General features: G+C 56.7%; 6 protein-coding genes across 6 annotated transcripts; 3 read left to right on the top strand and 3 right to left on the bottom strand.

The window, feature by feature from the left end:
• Positions 1-1,571: 1,571 nt before the first annotated feature.
• SSK2 (Suppressor of Sensor Kinase (SLN1)) lies at positions 1,572-5,742 on the bottom strand (the record flags this gene model as incomplete). The annotated part of the gene is made up of 2 exons (XM_071056736.1): positions 1,572-2,119; positions 2,181-5,742. 2 exons carry the CDS (start codon positions 5,740-5,742, stop codon positions 1,572-1,574), a joined length of 4,110 nt encoding a protein of 1,369 aa, XP_070912837.1.
• A 1,152-nt stretch (positions 5,743-6,894) lies between these two features.
• On the top strand, positions 6,895-10,126 carry MFIFM68171_01315 (DNA replication regulator Sld3 C-terminal domain-containing protein; the record flags this gene model as incomplete). Its single annotated transcript, XM_071056737.1, has 5 exons — positions 6,895-7,176; positions 7,248-7,970; positions 8,022-8,758; positions 8,813-9,354; positions 9,417-10,126. 5 exons carry the CDS (start codon positions 6,895-6,897, stop codon positions 10,124-10,126), a joined length of 2,994 nt encoding a protein of 997 aa, XP_070912838.1.
• A 404-nt stretch (positions 10,127-10,530) lies between these two features.
• MFIFM68171_01316 (TRAPP trafficking subunit Trs65-domain-containing protein) lies at positions 10,531-12,538 on the bottom strand (the record flags this gene model as incomplete). Its single annotated transcript, XM_071056738.1, has 2 exons — positions 10,531-12,281; positions 12,343-12,538. 2 exons carry the CDS (start codon positions 12,536-12,538, stop codon positions 10,531-10,533), a joined length of 1,947 nt encoding a protein of 648 aa, XP_070912839.1.
• Positions 12,539-13,018: 480 nt separating this feature from the next.
• PRP40 (U1 snRNP protein) lies at positions 13,019-15,890 on the top strand (the record flags this gene model as incomplete). Its single annotated transcript, XM_071056739.1, has 5 exons — positions 13,019-13,165; positions 13,228-13,379; positions 13,439-14,489; positions 14,546-14,662; positions 14,718-15,890. 5 exons carry the CDS (start codon positions 13,019-13,021, stop codon positions 15,888-15,890), a joined length of 2,640 nt encoding a protein of 879 aa, XP_070912840.1.
• Positions 15,891-16,742: 852 nt separating this feature from the next.
• RLI1 (Fe-S cluster-binding ribosome biosynthesis protein) lies at positions 16,743-19,302 on the bottom strand (the record flags this gene model as incomplete). Its single annotated transcript, XM_071056740.1, has 13 exons — positions 16,743-16,775; positions 16,838-17,148; positions 17,213-17,276; positions 17,334-17,585; positions 17,640-18,084; positions 18,139-18,235; positions 18,301-18,462; positions 18,515-18,854; positions 18,919-18,924; positions 18,977-19,033; positions 19,082-19,093; positions 19,183-19,207; positions 19,283-19,302. 13 exons carry the CDS (start codon positions 19,300-19,302, stop codon positions 16,743-16,745), a joined length of 1,824 nt encoding a protein of 607 aa, XP_070912841.1.
• A 1,923-nt stretch (positions 19,303-21,225) lies between these two features.
• Positions 21,226-26,477, top strand: hrp3 (ATP-dependent DNA helicase Hrp3; the record flags this gene model as incomplete). Its single annotated transcript, XM_071056741.1, has 5 exons — positions 21,226-21,627; positions 21,684-21,710; positions 21,768-21,864; positions 21,935-25,991; positions 26,042-26,477. The coding sequence occupies 5 exons, from the start codon at positions 21,226-21,228 to the stop codon at positions 26,475-26,477; spliced, it is 5,019 nt and encodes a 1,672-aa protein (XP_070912842.1).
• Between the last annotated feature and the right edge of the window lie 846 nt (positions 26,478-27,323).

A 27,323-nucleotide genomic window follows, 5' to 3' on the forward strand; every position in this document is an offset into this window, starting at 1 on the left:
TTTTCTGGCGTCGAGGGAGGCGGAGAAGCTGAGGGCTTTGTTACGGGCGTCAAAACAAACGAAGGACTTCTTGGTGTTACGCATCGCGTGGGCGGGGGAGGGAGGAAACTATGCTGTTTGGGCGGATGGGTGGCTTTTTCCGGTATGGACAAGGTACTTTTTGGTGGGGGATGTCTACCCCAACGGACACGCTCGCACAGGAAAGGGATTTATTTCTGACATATGTATGTGCAAATGGCTGGGTAAGGGTACCGCCACAACTACTACCGGGTAGGTAGTGTTGGCGACGAGAAATCAGGTTGGGCTATATATATATGGCACTCTATCAAGCTCATGTATAGGAAAGCAAAAATGATAGTATACGTGTGCCGACTTCCCCGCTCCTTCCTGTAAATAAATATGCTGTAGCGCCTGTGTAGGTTGTGTTCCCCAGTTATATTGGAATGATGGCCTTGCGTGGGGTGGCACTTGTCGCACTCGCCGAGTCAAGATCATGCTCCGCACGTCAAATGGCAGAATATTCTTGCATATATGATGGAAGCTTTCTCCCTTGCAGGTTATGGCCACAAAGAGGGAGGGGGTTACTGGCGTCCTAGTAGCCCACGTCGATCCCGTACTTTGCCACGCGATCCTGCAACACCAAGATGCAAGGCAAGCCACGGGGATCCAGGTGGCGGCCGGTTAAGTACTGGCATTTATTCACTGGGTGCGGTTCGTCCCGTCCCGTCCCCATTTCCATTCCCATGGATTCTGGGAGGAGCATGTGGAATCCGGGTAAATACGTGGGCTGGAATGGGATGTCACAACGCAGGCAAAGCGGAGGGGGGAGTGCTAATCTATTTGATACTGCCGGTACCAAAGTCACAGGTCCTCGGCCCCGCGAGAGGCTGCAGTGCCGTGCTTGGACAAACTGACCGGCTGGAAACCTCAGAAACCTATCCGGAGGTTTGGTACCTTTCTGCCGACTCGAGATACAGATGAACGGGGAGGTATGGGTGGTGAGTGCTATAGCGTATGTCTGCAGTCCGAGACTCACCCTCCCTCTGCCGCACAACGCGCCCGGTGAAAAGAGGATATCACGCTCAATTCATTAGTTAATGTATATAGGAACCTTCGCACTGCCCTATTAACCTGGCCCGCTCGGGCGCCGGACAAGACCTCCATCGACGTTGGTAAACCCTGAAATCACCCAAAGAAATATCGAGAGCCGCTCCATTAAATACGCGTTTCCATGCCCCAGATCCCGCAAACAAGTAGAAGAAGGATTCCCATCAGGAATCACCCGACCCGCCATACAGTTGGTTAACTCCCAAACGCTCGTCCGCTAATGCTGGCGCCTCCCACCCGTTGAAGCGGCCCCCGAGCCATTCATTCCGACCGAGAGCAATCTGAGGTCACGAGGACTTCCGTCCCACAAAGATACACAGTAAAAGACAGAGTAAGTAGCCGACGGGCTACAGGATATCGCCCCTGTGCTTGTCATCTGTAACAGGCTGGAGAAATTAAAGCAGTCGTGGAAAAAAACGGAGAGATCAAGGCAGACTCAAACATCACCCTCCCCCTTTCCCCACTCAGTAAAACCCATCACTACCCAGGGTAGCCCTCATCGATGAAGTGCCCGCGTTCGGCGTGCTGCTCGAGCCGCTCGCATCACTACTCGGCGTGGCCGGTTCAACGACGCGGTTCCTAATCGTCATGATCCACTCGTGTTGCAGCAGCTCAACAGCCGTGTCGCGCTTCTTCGAGTCGCGCACAAAGCAGCGCTTGAGGAAGTCGATGCCCTGCGGGCTGAGCTGGTCCGGCGACGGCAGCTGCGGCGGGTTGCCCTGCGCAATGTTGTACATGATGGCCCACTCGTTGTCGAGGTTCGCCCACGGCCGCCTCCCGGTGGCCATCTCGAGGATGACGCAGCCCAACGACCAAATGTCGACCGCCCCGAAATGACCCGGGTTCTCTCCCTTGATCACCTCTGGCGACATGTACATGGGCGTTCCCGTCATCGATTTGTTGGGCTTGGTGCTCGTGATATCCTGCACGAGCGTCCGGCCCTGCCGCGCGATAAGTTTGGCGGCACCAAAGTCGACATACTTGATGATTCCGTTGTGGTCGAGAAGGATATCTAATTGAGTGTTGTTAGCGTGTTCTGGTCACTTATGAAACTATAGTTGCGAAAGACTTACTCTCGGGTTTGATATCGCGATGAGCAATCTTTAGCTCGTGGAGATAGGCTAGACCTTCGAGTAGCTGCAGAGCGTAGACCATGATGACCTGCTCGTCCTCGATGCGGCCATGCTCTAAGAGGTTGGCGAGCGAGCCGCCGGAGCAAAACTCCATAAACATGTAGACACGGTCTCGATGCACCTCGATACCGTAGTAAGACACGACGTTGGGGTGGTCTACCGTCTCCAAGACGCGCATCTCGTCCCTGATCTGGCCGGCGATGTTGGGGATCAGCTTCGGATCCTGCAGGCGGATCTCTTTGACGGCCATTAGCTGACCCGTGTCGAGGTTCATGGCCGCGTACACGTTGCCAAACGTGCCGCCGCCGACAAAGTGGCCTTGCTGCCATCTCATGGTAAAGTTGGTGGCCGTCGAAGAGAGCCAGGCAAGCGAGCGGTCCACCTCGTTCGAGGCCTCCAGCACGCGGCCCATAGCCGAGCGCTCGACCAGGATCTGTTTCCTGTGCTCCTCTACCCTGGCTAACTCTTCGAGACGATGCTCCTCGACGTACTTTGCCGCCGTCTGGTCGTCCATGATCTGTCCTTTGTTGAGACGTTTTAGCTGGCTCATGAGCGCCTCCATCCGCTGCCTCTCGGCCTGCGCGGCAATGCTGGACCTGGCGCCCATGATGTCAAAGTGAGAGATTAGGAGTGCCATGCACCCGGCGACCTTGGCCCGCAGCTTGGCGTATTCATCGTCACCAAGGGCCAGGATATGCTTGCCCCTCGTCATCACCATGGCGAATTCGAGAGCTTGCACCGTCCAGCGGAATGTCTTGCGGTCGGACGAAATGCAATCGTCGCAGACAAAGCTGACCCAATCGAGCGCGAGCTTGGTAAGCTTCATATTGTTCATCGTCCTCCTGTTGTTGTCCATGTAGAGCAGCGACCGCTGCCCAAACTCAGTGGCGAAGATGAAGCAGGTCTGGATCAGTTCATGGCAACTGAGGCCCCGAGTTTGCCGGCGGATCGTCTCCACGCTGTCCATGAAGGCATTCGACAACTTGAAGGCGACCTTTCGGATCTCCATGAGCCGGACGTTGACTTTTTGCAAGCTTGACCTCTGTTCCACTACTAGGTCGATGTGCATGTCGATGCTCTCCAAAAACGTCTTCCGTGCGTTGACGAGCCTCGCCTGGGAGCCGCCGGCGATGAGCCTCATGTGTCCTAGCTTGATGTCGAGTGGCTCGTCCCGCAGTGGCAAATGAAGCTTTGCCCCGAACCAGGTAGGCGGCTGCTCGGCCCTGATGATCAGGAGATACGGGTCTGAGGGATCCTCCGTGTTCGTCTCGTAAGAGAACGTCTTCATCAAGAGCTGAATCTCGTTCGCGCGACCATGCAGAGAGGGCGAGGCAATGATGATGACGCCCTCGTGCTCGGATTTCCCAGTGTAGACTTGGAAATGGCCGGACTCGACTAGGCGGTCAAACAGTTCCTGCAGCTTATCGGGGCCCAACGCGACAGAGAAGTCGCATGCGTTTTCGTAGTTGTCGCTGAGCATCCTTGAGAATCTTTGCAGCATCCGCTGCCGCACGCGGACGGAATCGAGGATCTGCTTGTACCTCTTCGTCATCTCAGACACGCTCTCCTTGGGCCGCCTCTGGATTTCTTTCTCAAAGGTCTGGTTGAGCCGGTTAAGAGCCTTGTAAGTTAGCGAGCTGAACTGTTCGGCAACCTCGACATCGCCGTGCTCCAGGTTCTTGCCGATATCGTTGCCGAACCCCCATTCTTGGAATAGCAGCTCGGCTTCCTTGAACGTGTTCTTGTTTCCGCTGAGCTTCCAGTTGAGCATCTTGAAATAATACTTCAGTGCATCCAGCGTGACACGGTCAAAGTCCTCGTCGATACAAGGGGGCAAGTCCCAGCCCGGCTCTCTCCGAGAGATGGCCATGTACTCGGACTTGATCTTGATTGCTAATTTGAGCAAGACCTGGAACTGAGAGATCATCTGGTCCTGCATCATGGGGTTCTGCTGCGCCGACTCCTTCATCTTCTTGGCGTAGGCCAGCCGCACCTTGATGATCTCCTCAATAAGCCGAGACGGGAAGCTGATGAGCGTGAGGAGCTCCTCGATGTAGGGCGGCAGGTGGCGCTTCAAAAAGCCTTCGGCGTTTAGGATGAGCGTCTCTTTGGCCTTAGTTATGACCATCGAGATGCCGTCCAACATGCTCCTCCTCCTGAGGTTCTTGCCGTCGCCGCCGTTATCTTCGTGCAGCGTCTTGAGACCCTCTTCCTTCATGAGCCGGTCCAGGAAGGAAGTGTCATCGCTCAGGCCATTTCCATTGGGCGATTTCTCCTTGGGCCGCTGAAAGTCGAGGGCGTCATTGCCGACCCACTTCTTTAGGATGGCCAATTCGGTATTGATCATTTCGTTGACATTGTACCATGATATCACGGCATCGCATGTCTCCTCGTAAGCCTCGTACGTGGCGGGCTTGAGCGCTGCGATCAGCGCTGTCCTCGAAGGGAAGAGGCCCTCGATCTTCTCGATCTTGGCGATGGCATCGCGGACCTGGTCGACGGGGGGCTTCCCGGCCTCGCTCTCGCCGGCAATCGAGAAGTTGATGATCTCGCTTACTGAACGGTCCAAGTTGCCTCGCAACTCCTCAATCATCCGCCGCTGGACGGGCAGGTGCCTCCCGCAGACTTTTGAGCGGATTCCGAGCCAGAGCTCTGCCTTGTGTGCGCTCTTGCCCCATTCCTCGTCGGCCGAGCCAATGAGGCGCTTTTTCTCCTGCCGCACAACGTCGCCCGTGAGCACGGCTTCGAGCATGCCGTGCCATTCCAGCCTTTCGCGGCTCTGCGAGTCCTTCAGATCCTCCTCTGTGATCTGGCTCTCCTCGCTGTTGACGAACATGATGTGGGCGTCCTCGTAGCTATCGAAGTGGCTTTCAGAAGACGGCGTCTCGCCCTCCGAGTCCGAGTCATACTGCTCTCCGGCGCCATAGGCCTCGAAGTAATCGCTGTTGTAATCCTGCTGGCGCAGCCTCCGCACGTATTCCCGCTCCTGGGCCCGGAACGTCGAGGTTCCTGCCTGCCGGGGCCGGGAGCCGTCTCTGACATGAGGGGGGCCGCCGCCGCCGCCGCCGCCGCCGCCGCTGGTGTTGATGAAGGCAGAGGGCTGCGCGGGCTGTGTGGGCCTCCGCTGAGTGTAGGGTTGATAAGTGTTGGAAGGGGTCCTGGCGGGGCCGGTGGGGCGCTGAGGCCTTGGGGTGCTCCCGTTGCTGGAGTACGAGACGGCCTCGGCCCCGGGGCGCGGCCGGCTGCCGGCGCCGTTTGCCAATGTGGCGGGGGGGTGCGGTTGCACTTGGACGTCGACGTATCGACCAAGCGATCCGAGCTCGTCGTGCGGGTCCAGACTGTGGGGACTCATCATATGCAGTTCGCTCGACGATTCCGAGTCCTCCAACTCGGAGGTCAGCGGAATGGTGCGGGGGCCATTCTTGAGCTTGTCGGAGCGGACATGCTGATCGTCGTCGGGTTGTGAAAAGCGCACGGTGCGGGGAGAAGGTTCGCTCGCCATTCCTCTGCGCGTCGCCGTGGAAGCAGCAGGTGCAGGGCCGGTGGAGTGCGCACAGCTGTTGGGCGGGCTGTATCAGAGGGCAAAGATGCCGGATATTGTACCGTGGGAAAAAGGAGTCGATGCGGGCAAAATCACCCGCTGCTCGGGGAAATCGAACTGATACGGCGGCGGTTCAGCTCGTCCATCGGGCATAGGCAGGGCGGTGAAGGCGAGTACGGCGGCAGTCGTGCAATTGACTCGAGTAAGCCTCGTGCGATCGGGCGTCTCGAGCCAGACGGTTCGCGGGTTGTCGAACGGCAGTTGGGAGCCGGTGGCGAAGATAACCTGGCGACGGCGACGCTGCGGTCGAGCTTGCTGGGGAGCTCCTGGTTTCCGGAGCGGAAACGCCGCCTATTGGCTGGGTCTGGTCACACCCAGAGCGGGTGGGGACGTAGCAGAGAGCCACAGTGCCTCTCCAGCCTCGGTGGCCATATGCAGCAGTCGTTGGCTGACAGTTTGGCGGGCATTGCATACTGTATTTCATCATCTCAGCCGTTGAGTCCAAGACATTGGATCACGAGCATTGCCCCAGATATACGGGCTCGAGGCGAACCCCTGCAAAATGCAGCCCGTTCGAACCGATCGGGAAAGAAACCACCACTCAAGCGATCGGATTGTCGCCCAAGCATCGCCGACCGGCCTGCAGGGCATCCTGATGTGGGCCTCGATCGAACGAATAATCGACACAGTGACGGCACCTTTTCTTGTTTAGAGTTCATGAGGCTGTGTGGTGATGCTCTCTTCTGCCCCATCTACAAGCAGAAGCAACGTCCTCCTCCTTTCTTGCTTTTTTTCCTTTCGACACTACATTGCCGAACTGCAATCTTGCAGAGCGGACGGAGACTCGACGGACAAGTGCCGCTCGCGTTTGGGATGATGGCCGCTGATCGAGAAGACTTACAAAACGTAAATGAGTACTGCGTAATAGATGGCCCGTGCGCCGTCGCGTCCTACACGCGAACACCAGAAGTGGGACGCCAATTGACGTACCTCCCCTGGTTATTTTCGGGATTCTTTGGAGACATCCCACACTCATATGACTTTGGCGAAATCACACGTACATTTCAATGTCTACAATGTCCCATTGATGGCCAGACGAGTCCCTTTCTCGACATGTCCTCAATCGCAGGGACGAACATCGGCGCGTCGCGTCCCTTGAGCAGACCATCGAGCAGAGCATCGTCCAGACCATCGTCCAGACCGTTGGTCGCCGGCATCCTCACTCCGTCTCATGATGCACGCCTGAACCAAGCCCAGAGCCAGAGCCAGAGCCAGAGCCAGGCGCGTCCGAGTCTCCATGAGCCAAGTTCAGCCAATTCCAGTTCCGGGAAGCGCAAAAGGGATGTCTCTGCTTTGGCAGCAGATAGCCTGCTGAAGGCTCCAGTTGTTCTTAAGGTGTGTCGTCCGTCGTCACTGTTCTAGCCCGTCCTCTTGGTCTGGATTATAAGAGCTTAATGTGTCTCTAGCCATATCCCTCAAACCTGACCGCGAAGCCGCGTATATTGCATCCTTTAATGCTCCTACCTCGCGAACACTTGCCTCTCTCCGCACTCGATCTCGATCAACCCCGCGGTGATTTCCCCGCTAGCCGCCTCTTCGAATCCAAGATTAAAATTCTCGACCTCGAGGACCGTCTAGGGTCTCGCATTGTCCTTCTCGCCCGCTCCGAGACGAGCCGCGTAGTCTATGCCGTCGAACACGAGAGCAATGGCTTATATGCGTTGTGCAAGCTCGGTCCGTGGGCGGATATCGAGAGACTCGGCGAGAGCGCCACAGTTGTGTGTAGGGAACGGATGAGCAGCGGCAAGCCAACCAAGCCCGAGGACACGAGCGTCACCCCATTTGTCACGCCTCTTATGCACAAGGAAAGCAAGAGGAGGAGATTGGCCATGAACGAGATACATCTTCTCGTCCAGCGGCGCCCCAGTACAGCTCCCGAGAAGGACTCTCAGAACCATACGTCAGCTCTCGCTGAAGAGAAGTCGGGATCTGGGAGCTCCAATGGCCAGAGCACGGAGCCGGCCAAGGAGCGTGCTCAAGCTTCAGCCGAATCTCTTTCGACATTGTGCGGGCAAGACGCCCCGACTTCTCTTCCAGTTCCTAGTGATGATTTCGCAGCCCAACCAAGCGCCGAAGGCATTTTCCAAAACATCAGAGCCCAATATTTCGAGGCCCTGTACCATTCCAAGGTTGGTTAATTACTTCATACCTTGCCTGTACGCGTGTGCTGATTTCGGCAGGGGTCGTTGGCATATTTTGCAAAAGGCCCTCTCTCTAGGGCCAGGGCAGCTTTCCACCCGGATCACGACACCAATCTTGAGATGACTGACCTCGTAGATTTCTTGAAGAGCCTTGTCATGACCACGGTCGTGATAGACAAGAAGTACCGGGAGACAGTGCCCGAGCTTGTGACCAAGATCAAGACGTTTATTGACGATTCGGACGCCGGTGCCTCGAAATTTAAAAAGAGAAAGCCTAAGAAACCGAAGCTTGGGAAATCCGGGCTATACCCCGCCGAAGATGAACATATCAAGAGATGGTGGTCCTCGCTCCAGCCAGTGTCGCGTGGAGATGAAGAAAAGGTCTTGACGGCCGCAGAAATCAAGTACCACATATCATGCCTGCGAAGGAGAGAAACAAAACTGCAGATGATTCTGATATTGGAGATCCTAGCACTTGAGCCTCTGGTGCGGTCAAAAGATGCTGGTGGAGACTGCCAGCTTCCTGAAGTGGAGTCTCAGACTGCGTCTCGAGAAGCTAGCCAGGAGCCATCAACAAGGAAGAGGAACAAGCACAACTTGCCCATGCTCCTTGATGTTCATGCAGACCGCCTCTGCATCTGGCAGTCTACAACATTGGATGAGGTCAAGGCATTGGCCGAGAGTCAGCTGCCCGCTCGCGGTGACGAGTCAGAGAAACCGGAGAGGGCCAACTCTGACCCATTAAGGGATTTCTGTGTGGATATTGTTGTGCCATTGTAGGCCACCCGCAAGTTCGCTGTCCTGGTTACGCTGCTAACCCCCTCCAACAGTTTCTCCGCTCGACTGCCTGGACTGTGCGACTCCCTTAACCGGAAGCTGGGTGGGCCAGTCGTGCAGTCGCCGCCCAAGGAAAAGGTTGCGAAGCCTGCTTCCGCGGTCAAGCCGAGACCTGGCGCCCCTGTGAAACGCCTGCCAGCCTTGAAGAAGGACAGCCATAGGACCCTAGAGCGTGCGCTCTCCCACGAGCGGAACAGGCGTAGCGTCTCTCGGGGACCTGCCGACGCCATCGCCCTAATGCGATCCGCAACTACTACGACGATCCCGGGGTTGAAGCGAGAAGCGAGTGAGCCGCTCTTGATGGGCTTGCTTCAGAGAAAGGAGATTGCCTCGCTCCAAGAACGACCAGCCAGCATTTTCTCGCGGAGCCTAAGCTCAGCAAGCGGGCCGCAGAACCCGAGGGCAAAGAAGAAGGCGGAAGTGGAGGCCGAACTCAAAGATGCCATCTCGGCGCTTAAGAAGCCGAACCGCAGTCTGGCTGCTAAAGAGCTGGCTGAAGCGGCCGAGAAGCGGGCATCAGTGGGGCAACTCAAGAGTATGTTCCGCGATCCTCTCAAAGGCCCCCTTCCCCCGGAATAAAACTAATAAATCACATAGAACTGAAAAAGCCCAACCGCGCCCCAGCTATCCAAGTCAAGGCGACGCCCGCCAACAACCGCTTCAAGGATGCGCTCGCCACCGGGACTTCGCGGTCACAACCCGGGCCGGACCTCCCGCCATCAAGTGCCTCAGTCGTCCCATCCTCCACTCTCCCCCGCAAGTTTGCGAACCGGCTCAGTAACCCCGCGGGTAATACCGACCATGTCCAGGTCACCCCTCTGCGGCAGACGACGTTCACTTTGCCAGCGCTGCACGAAACGCCCGCCGACGGCATCCCCTCATCGTCGCCGATCATGGCCAGAAAGGCCGCGCCAGCCGCCGCTACCCAGCAGCACCATCAGCGCTCCCAGCCCCAGTACCTGTCCGTTCCAGCGGGCCGTTTCAGTTCCTCCGAAGGGTGGGATGGAGACATACCCTCATCGCCGGGCTTGGCCGGGCTATTTGAGACGCCGATTGCGCCGCGCTCGCGGTCGGGGGTGGGCACCGGTAGGCTAGGGCTAGGGGTGCTAGATGATACGCCTATCAAGGGAAGACTCTTTGTTGGTGGTGCTGGTGGTGGGGGAGGAAGAGGAGGCTTCTCGGACAAGATGAAGGAGTCGGGGCGGACAGACGGGGAAGAAGAAGAACGGAGTGTCAAAGAGGAGGTGAACATTTATCAGCGGCTTGGGTGGGATACGACCGATTTGGATGATATTGACGTGTTATGACCTGGACTTGGGAATCCATCAGAGGAGGGACTGGGTACGTATATTGTCGGGTTATTTGTACTGCACTGCATGGCGTTTAGCGTTCCGTGAGTGGGACATAGAGTAGGTTTTGATGTTTTGGTCGCAGCGGGCTAGGACGCGACTGCGGTGGTATATCCTTGCATAGCCCGATGCAGCAGCTCTCGGCGTATACCTGGTACATAGCCTAACCCACATACGGTAGAATATGGTACAGACAGTATAAAAGCACATATCAAGGCCAGTCGATATTATCTATCCGATGACCAGTAGCAAGTAGTGGGTAGGATACCCGCGACCTTCTCTACTTAAGTCTTTGGTATTATCCTTTCGATATTCCCCCCTTACGATAGCCAGCCCCAACGGCCCCTTCCCTTCCACTGCCTTTACCTCCTCACATTCCCCTCTTCACCATTAACGACAACAACCAACGGCAAATCCCTCACATCCACGTGCTCCTGGCTCCCCAAATCCACCACCCTCACCGCCTCCACGCCTACAACACCCTCCCGCAATGCCAGGAACCTCAGCTCCGCCACCGCGCACGCGTCGGGCGCAAGGGGCCCCACCCGCACGTCGGCGGACAGACAGACCACCTCGGCGCAGTCGACCACGCTGTTCCGCTGCATGGCGTGCACGACCGTCTCGTCGAGCACGGCGTCGGCGATGAGGGGGTCTCGCTGCTGCTTGGAGCTACCGGCTGTGACACCACCACCACCACCAACTCCTCCTCCTCCTCCTCCTCCTCCCCCTCCTGTGGCCGTGGAAGGCGGGCGGATGACGCGCAGCTCGTTGCGCCGGGTGCGCCGGGGGATGGGGAAGAGCATTAACTTGCGGGAGGCGATGATCATAGGCGGATTGGGGGTGGTCATGGAGGGGGTCGCTGCTGTACCGGTGGGGGGGTGGTGATCTGGTCGGCTGCGGTTGACGACAAAGACGGTCCAGACGAATTCCTCGCCTAGACGGACCGGTCCCGGCGGGCCCGTGAAGGTCATGGTGATGCCAAAGTCCGGGAGGGCGGTCTCAACCGTGCGAGCTGCGGCGGCGGCGGCTTCGAGGGAGGGGAGGGCGTCGGGCCGGCTGACGGAGGGCGAGACGAGCGACTGAGCGTCGACGCCGCCGCTGATGGAGAGCTGGCTGGGCCGGTGGGAGCGCTGGATCGGCTGCGTCATGGGTTGTCCGAAGTTGGCATTGACGGGGGGAGTGAAGTCCACCGGCGTTGGCCAGGTCATGACTAGGCGGGGAGTGCAAGAGTTCGGTTCACCCTCTGGGCGGATGAGGACGAGGACTTGGATGGTAATGTTGAGGTCTTGGGATGGAGGGGTCTTGGCGAGGCGGTCCAGCTGTTGCGGAGCAAGTTTGTAGAGGAATGTGAGGTGGTCGTGGGCGACACAGCTTAGGGGGAGGCTCATGCCATCTTGGGCGTTGAGGTATTCGACCGTGCCGTCCGTCATGCTGAGGGTGATCTTGTCCAGCAAGACTTCGCAATCGAAAAAGGGGGTAAAGTCGATCTCAAGGATGGCTATCAGGGCTGCGCTCGGCGGCGCGGTGTTGGGTCGTGAGAAGCGGACCCGGGTGTGGAGGACCGGGTAGATCTTTAGCTTGAGATTCTGCAGTCCATTTATGCGCTGGAGGGCGTCCTTTGGTTTTGTAACCGGCGCGACTCTCGACACTCTCTGGGCGGAAAGCCGGGGCTTGACGCCGCCGAGCATCGGATCGTTGGTAAAGGCTTCGAGCAGGTTCATCCCCGACGGCATACAGCTGGCCATGTACCCCTCACGTAACCCACTGTGCTGATCGGGCGCCGCCGGCCTCAGGCTCGCGGCTCCCGAGAAGACGGCAGATGGCAGCTGTAGCCTGATCCTGGGCCGGCCAAGGAGGACCGGGAGCTTCCACAGGGCATAGAAATGCTTCTCACCACCATCGGGCGGCTCGCCTGCCATGACGAATGCCTGCTCGACATTCTCGACCGCACCATTGTAGATCATCTCGGACGCAGGGGGGGTATCCCGGCCCGAGGAAACGCTGTTCACGATGTGGGCGTCGAGAGTGACGACAAGGCGGCGCAGATGCAGACGGAATGTCTGCTCGTCGGCGCATGGCGCGCGGAGTATGAGGTACACATGGACCGTCTCATCTGCAATCTGCAAATGAGCTATGTGAGACACAGGAGCGGGAACAGTCTGCGAACCTCATACCAAAGAACAGCCGGTCGCGTTGCTCGATGCTGGAGATTTTGCTCTCTACTGAGCCGTCGCCTTGGCTGAGAGCAGCCTCGGGATTAAAGTCGGTTGCAAACGGGACTATGTATGTGAGGTAAGATTGTTGGAGGAAGGCGTCGGCCATATCGCCAACCTCGCCGGGGGCGATGCTGTCTAGGTCGGGAAGCGCCATCATGTTTGGTTGCCAGGCGGTTATCGCTCTGCCTCGTCTGGCCGTAGTCTTGAGATCATTCCGTTATTCCAATCGCAGTTAGGCCACCGGAACTCCTGTATTTCCCCTGCATACTCAGTCCCAAGTATCAGACAAAACAAGAAGACGACGAACAAGATCGAAGCTGTGGGACGACGGCCATTGGGACCCCCCCCCCCCCACCCCCCTGTGCCTGCAGACGGAAACCCTTGCAGCGAACCCCAGCACAGTGGGCACCCCAGCCTTGGCTTTTTAGTCTCACGGCTCTTCGCTAAGGTTCAGGTTAATGGTCCGTGCGGCGATAAGTGCTCCCTGACGTTTTCAGATTTTATCGGCCGCGTCTTTTTGCATCTCGCCTTCACGTCGTCCCCCAGCGCGTTGTGCAGCGCGAATCGACAATTTCCACAACAGTGCGCCCCCATCGCCTTGCCCTAGACCGTACCTGTCGAACGGCCCATCACGATGAACGGAATGAGCGGGCCCTTCCCCCCGCCGGCGGGTGCTGCCTGGCAAGAGCATCGCACTCCTGATGGCCGCAGCTACTACTACAATTCGGCGACCAAGGTCACGCAATGGACCAAGCCCGAGGAGATGATGACCCCCGCCGAGGTATGGGCCCCCGAATGGCTTTATATATGTGCGCCGGAATATGCTGACCTGGCCCTATACAGCGCGCGCTAGCGAACCAACCATGGAAGGAGTACACCGCCGAGGGCGGTCGCAAGTACTGGTACAATACCGAGACGAAGCAGAGCTCGTGGGAGATGCCAGATGTGTACAAGCGAGCTTTAGGCGGCGGTGAAGCAACGCCGACAACACCTGCGTGAGCAGTCCCGACATGTCCCAGCCCGTGCTGCCTGGCCTTACTGACCCCCCTAACAGAACGCCTGCCACACCGTTCGCTGCTCCTGGCGGTGGCCATCATGGCGGATATGGAGGTGCCGACCATCACCGCGATCATCGTGAGACTATTAGTGAATCGCGCCAGCTGACCTACGGCAACAACATCCAGGCCCAGGCCTTCGTCCCTGCGACCAACGACCCCGAGTATGCGACTGCCGAGGAAGCTGAAGCCGCATTCGTCAAGCTTCTGCGCCGGAGCGGCGTTCAGCCGGATTGGACTTGGGAGCAAGCCATCCGGTCAATCGTCAGGGACCCGCAGTTCCGCGCCATCAAAGACCCCAGGGACAGGAAGGCGGCATTTGAGAAGTACTGCCACGATGTCATCGTTCAAGATAAGGAGCGTGCAAAGGAGAGGCTGACCAAGCTGCGTGCTGATTTCGCAACCATGCTACGGAGCCACCCCGAGATCAAACACTACACGCGCTGGAAGACAGCGCGCCCGATGATCGAGGGCGAGACCATCTTCCGCTCCACCAACGATGAGAACGAGCGGCGCCAGCTCTTTGAAGACTACATCGCAGACCTCAAAAAGGCACACAAGGAGCAGCAAGTCGCGCTGCGCAAAAGTGCTATGGACGGCTTGATCGAGCTGCTCCCAACTCTGAATCTCGAGCCTTATACGCGTTGGTCTGAGGCCCAAGGTACCATCCAGAATGCCCCGCCGTTTCAGAATGACGAGAAGTACAAGTCTCTTAGCAAGTACGATGTCTTGACCGTCTTCCAAAACCATGTCAAGGCATTGGAACGCAAGTTCAACGATTCTATACAGGAAGAGAAGAACAAGAAGCTCCGCCGGGAGCGCAAGGCCCGTGATAACTTTATAGCCCTTCTCTCAGAGCTGAGAAAGGCCGGCAAGATCAAAGCCGGCACGAAATGGACCCAGATCCATCCCTTTATCGAGGACGATGAACGCTACAGGGCCATGGCGGGCCAGCCTGGTTCAACCGCCATGGAGCTGTTCTGGGATGTGGTCGAGGAAGAAGAGCGTGCTCTGAGGACTACAAGAAACGATGTTCTCGACGTTATTGATGTAAGTTTGCCTGCTTTTGGACCTTGAGTGAAATTGGTCAGCTCACATTCATCCAGGACAAACGCTTCGAGATCACTCCGAAGACCACATTTGAAGAATTCGAGTCAGTGCTCAGAGGTGATCACCGCACAGCTAACATTGAACGCGATATCTTGGAGCTTATATTCGAGCGGGTACGTAGCCATCCGCCTAAACTCTTCCCCAAGGAGTCTTTGCTGATGTAAACAGTCTCAAAAGCGGATCAAGCGCTCGGACGAGGATCGCCAACCCGATCGCCAGCAGCGCCGTGCTCTCGACGACCTCCGTTCGCATATGAAGCGGATGGATCCTCCGATTGCCATCGACGACACTTACGAGCAGGTTAGGAGCCGGCTTGCTCATGTTCCCGCCTTCCAGGCTGTAAGCTCCGACGAGGCCCGACGAGGCGCCTTTGAGAGGCATATCCGCCGTCTCCGAGAGAAGGAGGACGAGGCCGAGAAGGACCGCTTGCGTCGCCGTGACCGCCCGGATGGCTATCGTGATAGAGGTGAGCGATCTCATCGCAGCAGTGGACGTTCTGCTAGGAGCCGCAGCCCCGAGCACAACAGCTATGAGGCGGAGCGCCGCCACGCCGTGGCCGAGCGCGAGCGCAATTACCGCAAATCGAGCACCGCGGCCGATGTCCTGTTGTCAGACCGACGATCAGCCGACTCTCACCACGACCCGCTACGCGATCGGGAACGGGACCGCGACCATGACCGTGACCGAGAACGAGACCGCGAGCGGGATCGTCGCGATTACCGCGATCGCGGCGACCGTGACCGTGACCGGGAACGGGAGCGGGATAGGGAGCGAGACCGTGAGCGAGACCGTGAGCGAGACCGGGAACGCGAGCGTGATCGTGAGAGGGACCGCGATCGCGACCACCGCGACCACCGCGACCGTGACCATCACCGCCGCGATGATTATGACCGCCGCCCCCCGCGCCTCGGCGACGAATCCAACCACTACGACCGCGAGCGCCGCAGCCGCGAGGAGGATAGGGAGCGCATCTACCGCAGGCGAGTCCTTGACCGCGACGTCGACGAGCTCCCGTACGGTGACGAGAACACCACTCCTACCGTATCTAGCAGCGGCAGGCCCAGCTCCTCGTCGCGCCGCCCCCGCCCCGCTGAGGACGACGACCTCCACGATAGGCGAGGTAAGCGCGTCAAGCTTGATGATCGCGACCGCGGTGACCGCGACCGTGACCGTGAGCGTGGTGAGCGTGATCGGCCTCCGAGCAGCCGAAGCACTGCTGGTGCTGCTCGTACGCCGCTCCACCAACAACAGCAGCAACAGCAGCAGCAGCAGCAGCAGCACAAGGACAAGACCCCCAGCGTCCGGGCCGGGAGTGAAGAAGGAGAGATTGAGGAGGATTAGAGGGTGAGAGACAGTGAGGGAAAGAAATGACTGTCGTGGCTGGTTTTTTCGGATTGTTTCTCTTTTTTTTTTCCCACGTACGTTGCCCATTCACACACACCCCTAACCAGTTTATCAGTCAGTCAGTCGGTCTGCCAGCCAACCAGCCGCGCCCGTAGTCTTCATGTCCGAATCTGTCGGTCAGGCAGGCCGTTTAGGCTGGTTGATGTTTTACAGCCCGTCCACAAATTCTGCAATAGTAATAAAAGCTTATCTTTCCGCCTCTACGATTCATTATGTCTGTGAAGGCTTTGCTATCCATCAGCATGTCAGGCGAGTCCGATTAAACGTCAATCAAACCCACACGTATATGGAGTACATCCAACATGCCGCATCAACTAGAAGAATCAAGGGATCGACTTCGTGTTGACTTTCTATATAGAGTCCTTCCGTAACTCTAGAGCAGAACTTCAAGTTCACCTCCCTCGGCCCTTTCGCAGAACTACATGCGAAACAAAGGTCTGGCGGCCGCCACCCAGCTTGGGCCATTGGCCCTCAATCTACCGAGACCAGATCCCTCGTTTTCGTCCCCTACAACCCACATAACGGGGACGGTGATCAATGTCCCCTAGGGAAACTTCACTCGGTAGGACCAGGCAACAGGGGATCGACAGCCGCCGCCGCTGCTAAATGTCCGGATCGTCGTCCTCGGACACGCCACCTTCCTCCGATGCAACATCGAGACCACCCCGGGCGCCGCCGGGCCGGCTTTTACAGCTACCGCCTTTTTGGACGCCTAGAACGCCAGAATCCGATGCATCGTTATGGAAGGGGCGGCGATCATGCTTGTGTGCATCTCTTGGGATGCCCTTTTCAAGAGCTCTTGTCTGTATCCTCCAGGAAGAACTGTAATCAGAAGCGTCAACGGACCAGTCAGAAACCACTACATACAGTACCAGGCGACTTACATAGTTGCCGCTCAGCTTCTGTTCCTGGTCAAGCTGCGAGTTCAGCTTGTTGATACGTGGCCGGAAGTTGGTGGGGTCACGACGGAAAGTAACGTCCAGGTTCTTCAAGAAGGTGTTGCAGCCAGTGAGAAGCGACTCGGGCTTGTTCGCATGGGCATTGATACCCGGCTGGCCATCGAAGACAATGACCCGGTCAGCAAGATAGGTCGCCATGATGAAATCGTGTTCGACGATGAAGGCAGTCTTCTTGGCGTGCATGATGAAGCGCTTGATGACACGGCTGGCCACAATACGCTGTTCAGAGTCCAGGTCTACATCTTCGTCAGCAAGCTGCGTCACAATAATCAAGCCGATCATGGAGATATGTCAGCTTACAGGCAGACGGTTCATCAATGAGATAGATGTCGGCAGGGAGACCAAGCGCCAGGACAATGGCCACCTACCCACGGTTAGCATCAGCTCATTCTGGGCGGTTACATGGAGAGGGGTTGCGTACTCGTTGAAGTTCACCACCGGATAAATTTTTCACTTCCTGGTCAATGAAGTCATCAAGCTTAAGGGGCTTGACAACATCCGTCTGGAATTGAGGGGAGAGGAACGCCGCCTTGATCTTCTTGAAAAACAGTTGCCGAACGGTGCCTTCAAATTTGGGCGTAATCGTCTGAGGCTTCATGCTGATCTTCATCTCGGGGACCTTCTTGGTCCCGTCAGGCTTGAGCGCGCCCGCGAGGAGACGGCAGAAAGTAGTCTTTTTCTGTTAGCCTCCTGAGCGGATCCTAAAGGACAGCCAAGTACGCCTCACCTTGCCGGTACCGTTCTCACCCATCATAACAATGATCTCAGAATCGGAAAAGCTGCCAGGATCAATGCTCAACTTGAAGTTCCCAAGCGTCTTCTCCATTGCCGGGTAGCGGAAGGCCCGAGACTTCTCGGCGACGAAATCCTCTGTCCCTTCAGCGATACGGAAAGTCAAACTTTCCTCGCGGAAGCGCAAATTCTCGGTCGGAATGTGGCCATCCAAGAAAATGTTGATGCCTTCTCGGACCGAATGAGGGAGAGTGACGACACCATAGACTGCCGGCTGCCCGTAGAGAACGCAAATGTAGTCGGAGAGATAGTCAAGCACAGACAGATCGTGCTCAACGACAATGACGTAGTCGTTGGGGCGCAGGAGCGAGCGAATGATACGCGCAGCGCTCAATCTCTGCTTGACATCGAGGTAGGATGACGGCTCGTCGAACATGTAGCTATTTAATGGTAAGCGTCACCGTAAACCGTGGAAGACTGCACAGCCGACTTACACATCGGCCTTCTGGACGCAGACAGTGCCGATAGCGAAACGCTGAAGTTCACCACCAGAAAGGAGATTGACATCACGGTCATAAATGTGGCGCAGTTCTAACCTATGTTAACGTACTTCGCTTCGGATAGGCCGGAGAGTACGGCAAGGCAAGAGCGCTTACCGAGAGTGTCGAGCACCTCATCCAAATTGTCCAACGACAGGCGGCTCTCAATCAGGGCCTGGACGCTCTTATCTGGTGTGCGGATAGCTTTCGGGATCTGGTCCACATACTGCGGCTTGACAACAGCCTTGAGATCGTCCTCAAGCAGCTTGGTGAAATAGTCTAGCAGTCGCGTCAACAAACGTTGGCTGGCACCCGGTGAGACACGCCTTACTCTGCAACTCGGAGCCACGGAAGTATTTGATGACGTCCTCCCAGTCTGGCGGGTTGTCATATCTGCCCAGGTTGGGCTTGAGTTTGCCACTGAGGATCTTGAGAGCCGTGCTCTTGCCGATACCGTTTGTTCCCACGAGCCCCAACACGTTTCCGGGTCTCGGCATGGGCAGACGGTGAAGCTTGAAGCTGTTTGCGGCATAGCGATGCGTGATCTGGCTCTCGAGGTTCGTCGGCAGGTTGATGATGGTGATGGCGCCGAAGGGGCAACGCTTCGGGCAGATACCGCAGCCGATGCAGAGCTGTTCAGAGATAAAGGCAATACGAGATTCCGGCGTCACCTATCGCGATAGATGTTAGGCCGCGCATGTCCTCGGAGCAGGCGAGTTGTTGTCCCGGACACACCTCGATCTAGGAGATGATTAGCTACTGTTGCCCAAATCGACAACTGGATGATGCATACACAGAGTTTGCCGGACCGTACGACAGGGCACGACTTCTTGCACTCTTGACGGCATTTCTATTCCTGTCAGCACATTTTCTCGGACCCTCAGGTGGCTGCGCGGACCTTTGGTTTGCACTGTTTGCATCCATCGTCAGCCTGAGTCAATCTTCCTTTGTTGTCTCCTAGTGATAGCGGGGCAAGCGGATTCGAGCTGTCTGACGCACCTTGTCGCTATTCACAATAGCAACACTGTCGCAAAAGAGTTAGCATATGCTTTCTCGCGCAGCCTAGGGAGTCATTTGGGGCAACAGCCAGCAGACCTACCGAGTAAGTTTGTCCGCCATGGCGCTGTTCGTTTACGTGACCTAGGCACTGGATCGCGGGGCAGCAGTGGCAGCAGGGGTATATTTCCGAACCGATGATGGTTCGTCTGTTGCGTCAACGACAGAAGAACGGTGGTGGGAACAGTGTTGTCACCCTCAATGTCTACAAAGCATGGGCCGGTGCGCGAGAGGATCGGTAGGAGCAGGCAAAAGAAAACGGAGGCCAAAGGAGGGGCAACGTGGGTCAAAATCGAGGTCCCGCGAAAATGTTACTCTTGTTCCTGGTTGTGGAGGAGAGGGGCAGGGCAAAAAAAACGAGGACCCGCCCTTGCCACAGTTGGGTCGGTAAGCTAAAATGCGCCACAACTGATAGGCTAATGGCCCACGGCCTCTGTATCCGTAGGTCAGCTTACCTTGTAAGCAGAAAAATGGTCAGGGTCAACCGCTGATGGTTGGAACACCTGATCGAAACATCGAAAGACCAACGTAACTCAACTACTTTTAGCTGTGAGTCGGAGCCATAAAATTTCCCCTTTCCTTTAAAAGAGACGGAATAAAAGAAAGAGAACAAGGGTAAAAGAGAAAGAAAAGGAAAAAAAACGAACAACGATAAGGGGAGCCATCTGCCTCGTCCTGTATGAATCTACACAGCTCGTCGCCCGAGTCACTGCGGGTGGCGAGAACAAAGCGATTGTGGACCACGAGTCACCTCACATGGTCACCACCGAGGCGGGTGGCCGCAGAGAAATGGTGACGGCGAAGTATACGTCCCAGCGCTCTGTAGCCCGCTGCGGTTTCCTCAAGTCGAGAGCTTCGAGAGCTTCGAGAGCTGGAAGAAGGTGTTTGTTCCACGGCTTTACAATCTCACGAGTAGGGGAACCGGCAAGAGCGTCGAGGAAATAGCCTGGCGGCGTTGCGCTTGACAACGACGCGGTCCGCGCAGCGCCTAAGTTTTTCGCGTGTTCAGAAACCCAACTCAGCGTTGTCGGAAGACTAGGTGGAGGCTAGTGGAAGATGGGAGCGAGCTCCGGTCGACTCTTTGAAGGTAGTGACTTGTCCGCTCTTCGCGTCCCCTACAAAGCACATATGCTGCTGTGTTAGAAGAAAAAAAAAATTCGAAAGACATCACGAGCTCTTTGATTCATCGTTACACACAGATTCCTACAAAGCGGTGTATTGGACTGCAGTTGAGAGATGAAAGTTGCAGGGAAGCCAGCTGTCAGCCTCAGCGCAACGCGCAGTTGGGGCCAATCCGCCGATCGCAGGTGGGGCTGGGGCCCGGCTGAGCACAGGCCACTGTGGTGCCTGGCTCCTAATTCACCATTTTCCATTCTTTCTCCTCCGACCACCACTGCGATTTTCCGCTACACCATCATCACTAAACTACACTGGGGTCTCCAACCCTTCACAACCCCACCCCCCGGCATTTGTCACGACAGACCCCAAGCACGTCTCAGCGACTTCTGCTGCCTGGAGGTCATTGTTAATGTCCTGTAAGTGCTGCACTTGGCTGGCCCTTGCACTCTCAGCCACGTCGGGAGCCTGCCGCGTCTTGTCCATCAAAATCCCCATCGAACCTGGCACATGTCCATCAAGATGCCCCTCCCGCTACCCTCCTGGCCCCGTCCGACACTCGAAATTTGATGGAATCGGCTCGTCTCGATGGCCTGGATGCGATCCGCGCTACTAAGTCCGCGTCTTCGGTCGCTAGAGGCCGCAATCGCTACCTGCCCTGGCTCTGGCCTCGTCTCCATCACGTACACGTCCGGGATGCGACAAGTATCATTGAAACATGAATATGCCTGTTTTCCCGTCGTCATATGTTGATTTCGAATCGCCCGAGCAGTCTCTTGCCCGAGCCCTCATTTGCGAAGCCTCCAAAGCGAGACATTTCTTGCTGACGTTGTCGTCTTGCAGCAGGCAGCTCGCCGTCAGAAGATCGCCATGTCAACATCTCCGGAGCCCGGTCCAGTGAATGGACACGCGTCCCCGTCGGCTGACGAAGATAATACACACGTGACAAACGACAACCGGAGCGAGAGCGACCTGTCTGAGACGCAACCTGCCGCGATCGGTGTCCCGTCGCCCGACTCGGCTGATGCCGTCGGCTCGCCGGACGACGGTCTCGAGTTGGCTCAAGAGGCGTCGTCCGACTCTAGCGATAATGACGCCGAAGATGACGGTGACTTCGATGCGCCAGGCAGCCCAGCCTCTGTACAGAGCAATGTCGATGGTGACCGCGCCGCGTCAGCTTCGGCCCGGCCTGCCACTAAGCGCAAGGCCGCTCAAGCAATAGAAGATGAATTTATGCGAGAGAATCCCGAGCTATATGGATTGAGACGAAGCGTATGATGATATCCTCCCCGGTCGATGCACCCGGCAGCTGACAGTTGTGGAAATAGTCGCGTCCTACACAACGTCGGAAGATCGTGAGTCTTGGCCATCTTTGGCACCCCGTAGTCCGTATAACTGATATCGTGGGCCAGATTGAGTCGGATGACGAAGAAGAGGCATCCGAGTCAGATGCCACTCCCGCGCCGCGAAAGGCGGTCAAGCGCCGGCGCCTGGAGCGGTCCCTGCCAAGTACGTAGAGCCTCATTTATAATCAGGTGTCGTGTCGCTGGCGATAACTAACCTGCGCCTGAATCCGTAGCCTCCAAGCGAGGGACCCCCGCCCGCCAGACCTCTGTCGACGATTCGGATTCCGATACGTACGGCGGCGCAAAAGCCCGCAGCTTCCAGAAGAAAGCACGACGCCAACAAGAGCTACAACCGGCGCTGGCTTTGGCTGAGAAGCGATGGTCCAGCCGCCGTGCCGCTCAGGTTTCAGTCGGCGCTTACCAGGAAAGCGAGGTGGAAGAAGAGGAGGGTGAAGATGATCTCACTCCCAACTACTGGGCGGCCGATTTTGAAGACAACTCCCCTTACATTGAGAAAATCCTCCGTCACCGTGTCAAGGAAGGCGTAGAGCTCACTCCCGACGCTACTCGGCACGACTTCGAGTACTTCATCAAATGGCAGGGCAAGTCCCATCTCCACAACACTTGGGAGACCACCGAGACCGTCGCCGGATTCCGCGGATTCCGCCGGCTCGAGAATTACTATAAAAAGGTTGTCGAATACGAGCTTGATTTGCAATTTGGGGGTGATGAAGTTAGTCCTGAACAGCGAGAGCAGTGGTCGCTGGATAGGGAACGCGAAGAGGAAGCCCTACAAGACTTTACAAAGGTCGAGCGTGTCGTCGCTGTCCGAGAAGGGGATGATGGCCTCGAATACTTTGTCAAGTGGAAAGGTCTCCAGTACGACGAGTGCACCTGGGAGGCTGCCTCGGTGGTCAGCAGCCATGCCCAGGACAAGATCGATCAGTTCCTGGACCGGTCGTCGCGCTCGTGGCAGTCGGATCGGAAGCAGTCTAACCTCGATACACGGTCGAGGATGGTCTTGATGGACAAACAACCGTCCTATATCAAGGGGGGTGAGCTCCGCGAATTCCAGATGAAGGGCCTTAATTTCCTCGCGCTCAACTGGACACGCGGAAACAATGTCATCCTGGCCGACGAGATGGGTCTTGGGAAGACGGTCCAGACCGTCTCGTTCCTTAGTTGGCTCCGCAACGAACGGGACCAAGAGGGACCCTTCCTCGTCGTGGCCCCCCTCAGTGTCATTCCGGCGTGGTGCGATACCTTTAATCACTGGGCTCCTGACATCAACTATGTTGTTTACCTAGGGCCTGAAGCGGCTCGGGCCAACATCCGGGACTACGAACTATTTGTGGATGGCAACCCCAAAAAGACCAAGTTCAATGTCCTCGTCACGTCATACGACTACATCCTCGCCGACGCAGACCATCTCAAGGGCATCAAATGGCAGGTGCTTGCGGTTGATGAAGCTCACCGTCTGAAGAATCGTGAGTCGCAACTGTACTTCAAGCTCAATAGTTTCGGCGTCCCTTGCAAGGTCCTCATCACCGGCACGCCCATCCAAAATAATCTCGCCGAGCTCTCGGCTCTTTTGGATTTCCTCAACCCCGGCAAGGTCTTGATTGATGAGGATCTCGAGCTACTGTCGACGGCGGACAACAAAGATGTCGTCGATGAGGAGCAAGACGAGGCGAAGCGGCGGAAGACGCAAGAAAAGCTTCGAGACCTGCATGATGCTATCGCGCCCTACATCCTGCGTCGGACTAAGGAGACGGTCGAGTCCGACCTGCCTCCCAAGACCGAAAAGATTATCCGTGTCGAGTTATCCGATGTCCAGCTGGATTATTACAAGAACATCCTTACACGCAACTACGCGGCCCTCAGTGACGCGAGCAACGGGCACAAGCAGTCGTTGCTCAACATCATGATGGAATTGAAGAAGGTCAGCAACCATCCATACATGTTTCAGGGCGCCGAAGAGCGGGTCCTCGGCGGTAGCACCCGCCGTGAAGATCAAATCAAGGGCCTCATTACGAGTAGTGGCAAGATGATGCTTCTTGACCAGCTCCTTGCAAAGTTGAAGAAGGACGGTCACCGCGTCCTGATTTTCAGCCAAATGGTCAAGATGCTTGATATCTTGGGTGACTATCTCCGGGTTCGCGGCTATCAATTCCAGCGCCTTGACGGCACAATTCCCGCCGGGCCCCGGCGCATGGCAATCAACCACTTCAATGCCGAGGACAGCGATGATTTCTGCTTTCTGCTGTCAACGAGAGCCGGCGGTCTCGGCATCAACCTGATGACTGCCGACACCGTCATCATCTACGACTCAGACTGGAATCCGCAAGCAGATCTGCAAGCCATGGCACGAGCTCACCGGATTGGGCAAAAGAAGCCGGTCAACGTCTATCGACTGGTTGCCAAGCAGACGATTGAAGAGGAAGTTGTCAAGCGTGCCCGTAACAAGCTCTTTCTCGAGTATCTCACTATCCAAGCCGGCGTCACGGACGAGGGTAAGGCCCTCCGCGAGCAGTTCAGAGAGCGCGGCTTGAAGATCGACGAGGCCAAGACTGCCGAGGATATCTCCATGATCCTGAAGATGCGTTCTCAGAACCTGTTTGAGCAATCGGGCAACCAGGAGAAACTGGAGCAACTCGATATCGACGCGATCCTCGAGAATGCTGAGGTCACAAAGACTGACGTAGACGACAAGATGAACCTCAGCAGTGGCGGTATCGACTGGGATAACTGGATGAACGTCACAGATGTGAAAGTCGACGACTTGGCCCTTGACTGGGACCAGATCATCCCCGCTGAACAGCTTGCCGTCATCAAGGCCGAAGAGGAAAAGAAGAAGCATGATGAATATCTTGCCAAGGCCATGGAAGAGAACGCTCCCCGCAAGGCTGCCTTGAAAGGTTCCAAGAAGAACACCGAAACCGATCGGGCTGAGCGTCTCGCCAAGAAGAGGCAGCGGGAGAAGCAAGAGCAGGAAGAGCTGGAGGAGCAGCGGGCATTGCTCTCGGATCCTCGACGCCCTCTCAACGAAAAAGAGACGCGGAATCTCATCCGCGCCTTCTTCCGTTATGGTTCTCTTGACGACCGCGAGGAAGAAGTCGTCCAGGACGCTCGCCTGAGCGATCGAGACCGGGACTTCCTGAAGTCGATCATCGACGATCTGATCGCACTGAGTCAGCAAGCTGTTGACGCTAACAACGAGAGGCTCCGCGAAGAAGAGGAGAGGGCGGGCAAACCGCTCGCAAAAAAGGACAAGAAGGCTGTCCTGGTAGACTTTGGCGAGGTTCGGAAGGTCAATGCCGAGACCGTCGTCGAGCGGCCCCCTCAGCTGAAGCTCTTACGCCGGGTGCTTCGTGAACATGGCGACCCTTTGACGTTCAGGCTACCGGATGCCACTAAATCCGCGGCGTACTCTTGCGAATGGGGGGCGAGAGAGGATGGCATGCTGTTGGTCGGCATCGACAAGTATGGCTTTGGCGCCTGGACGCAGATCAGGGATGATCCTGAACTTCAGATGCAGGACAAGTTCTTTCTGGAGGAGCACAGGGTGGATAAGAAGGAGGAGCGCCGGAAAGCCGACGATAAGGGCATCCAGTCCCCCGGCGCCGTCCACCTTGTGCGGCGGTCCGAGTACCTGCTTTCCGTCCTCTTGGCCAAATACTCTAATGATGCAAACGCCAAGAAGGCGGTAGAGAATCACCACCGCAGCAAGAAGCTCCTGACAAACGGCACCCGCCGTGGCGACCCAAGCTCTGTCTCGGCCTCTCCAGCTCCGCCCACATCTAAGAAGTCCAGCCAACACCGTGACCGTGACCATCACCGGTCTTACAGCAACGCAAATGATCGCGGCACACCCAGGCCAGACAAGCGCAAGTATAACGATGATTACGACGACCGCAACTCCAAACACCGACGCGTGGATACCGATGGGAAGCACGAGAAGAAGTCCAAGGAGAAGGACAAGCCGAAGATGGACCCGGAGACCATGGAGCGATACAAGCGGGAAAGGCAAAAGGCGGTCGAGCGGTTCCACGAACTCGCCAAGCTCCGCGACGACGAAATCGACAACTCTGACAATGCACAGCTGGTCTGGTCTGTCCTGCGGCCTCTCAAGCCGAACATGGAACGCATCATGTATTCCAAGGAGCGAGTCCCTGCCGCAAAGGAACGCGCCAAGATCTTGGGCGAGGAGATCCGCGCGTTTGGAAACTTTCTGAAAAGCCTGCGGGCGCAGAACGCAACCGACCTTGAAAGCCTGGAACCCCAGTTCTGGTAAGTGAACTTCTGCCCACCGGCGGGGCCTTCTACTAACACTCGTCAAGGGAATTTCTGTCCTCGATCTGGCCCATTGGCGAGGTCAAGGTGTCGGGAAAGCGGCTGCAACGGATGTTTGGAGATCTCCTGGAAAAGGACAGGGCTAAACGGGAAGAGGACAGGGCGAACGAGCTGAGGCGGGCGAGGAATCCGGATTTGGAGGACGGGGAGATTGCGAGCGACCGTGAGGAACGGCGGGCGCCCCGAGACCCATATCGAGATGACCGTCGCGAGGAGCGCAGGGAGGAGCGCCGGGAGGAACCCAAGCGTCGCAATTATTATGAAGACGGTGACCGTCTCAACTTTTACCGTCACCGTAGGCCAGGTGGCGGCGGCAGCGGGGGCGGGGGCGGGAGTGGGAGTGGTGCTGATAGAGGGGTTCCCCTCCGCCACTCGCAATGGCAGAGCAGTCGTAGCCCACCCGCGAGACACAGTCCTTACTAGGAGGGGAGGTCCTCTAGTACGGTCTCTGGAGATGGGCTTACCCCTATCACTACTGAAGCCATGGATAGCAAGAGGTCTTTATTTTTTACCTGATATTCTTTGTTTTTTTTTTGTTTTCTTTTTCATTTTTACAAGCGTGGCGGGCTGGTGATGGGTTGGTTGGGTGTCGTCGGGGATTGTCCGTCCTTGGACCATTGAATCATATAGTGCTTGCATGGGTCTGGCGCAAAGTAAATGGAAAGACATGGCGAGTGGGGATTATTGATTTCTTTATCCTGTTTGTTTATTCTGTTCTCTACCCTGCGAGAATCGATAAACTACTGAGTACATACCCCGGTATATTGCATTGGCGATGGAGGCAAACAAAGTTCTGCGAGAGGCGGGGCGACGCCGCTGGGACTTGGGATCGGGCCACGCTATGTTAGGATACTTGGCCAAATGGTGGGTTGACGACTTTCAGTGGGAGGGGGGAGTGAATAAAAAGAGAGTTGGGCACTTAGTGAGCTTATTTGGGAGGGTTGGGGGGGGGTTGTGTTTGTGTCTTTTATCCTGGTTAATCATTCCTGTCCTGTTCTCTGTTAGACAGGCTCGCAGAAGGTCGGCGGGTTTCGGCAAAGGGCATGAGCTAGGGAGAGTGGGATGAAGCAAGGTGGCGTGACATGCATAGCATGACGTGTGGATGTTTGTTATCGAGAGACGAGATAGCGGAACCGACTATTGTAGCGAATGCACATCCATTCATCCATATCTCCGTAACTGCCTAGGTAGGTAACTTCAGAGTCCGGATCTGAACTCTCGCTGCTACATGTGCTCTGGGTGCTGACTTGATGGCCATCTTCAGCCAGG

This window comes from Madurella fahalii, assembly GCF_045866475.1.
Source record: "Madurella fahalii IFM 68171 DNA, scaffold_1, whole genome shotgun sequence".
In the NCBI taxonomy this organism is placed as follows: Eukaryota; Fungi; Ascomycota; class Sordariomycetes; order Sordariales; genus Madurella; species Madurella fahalii.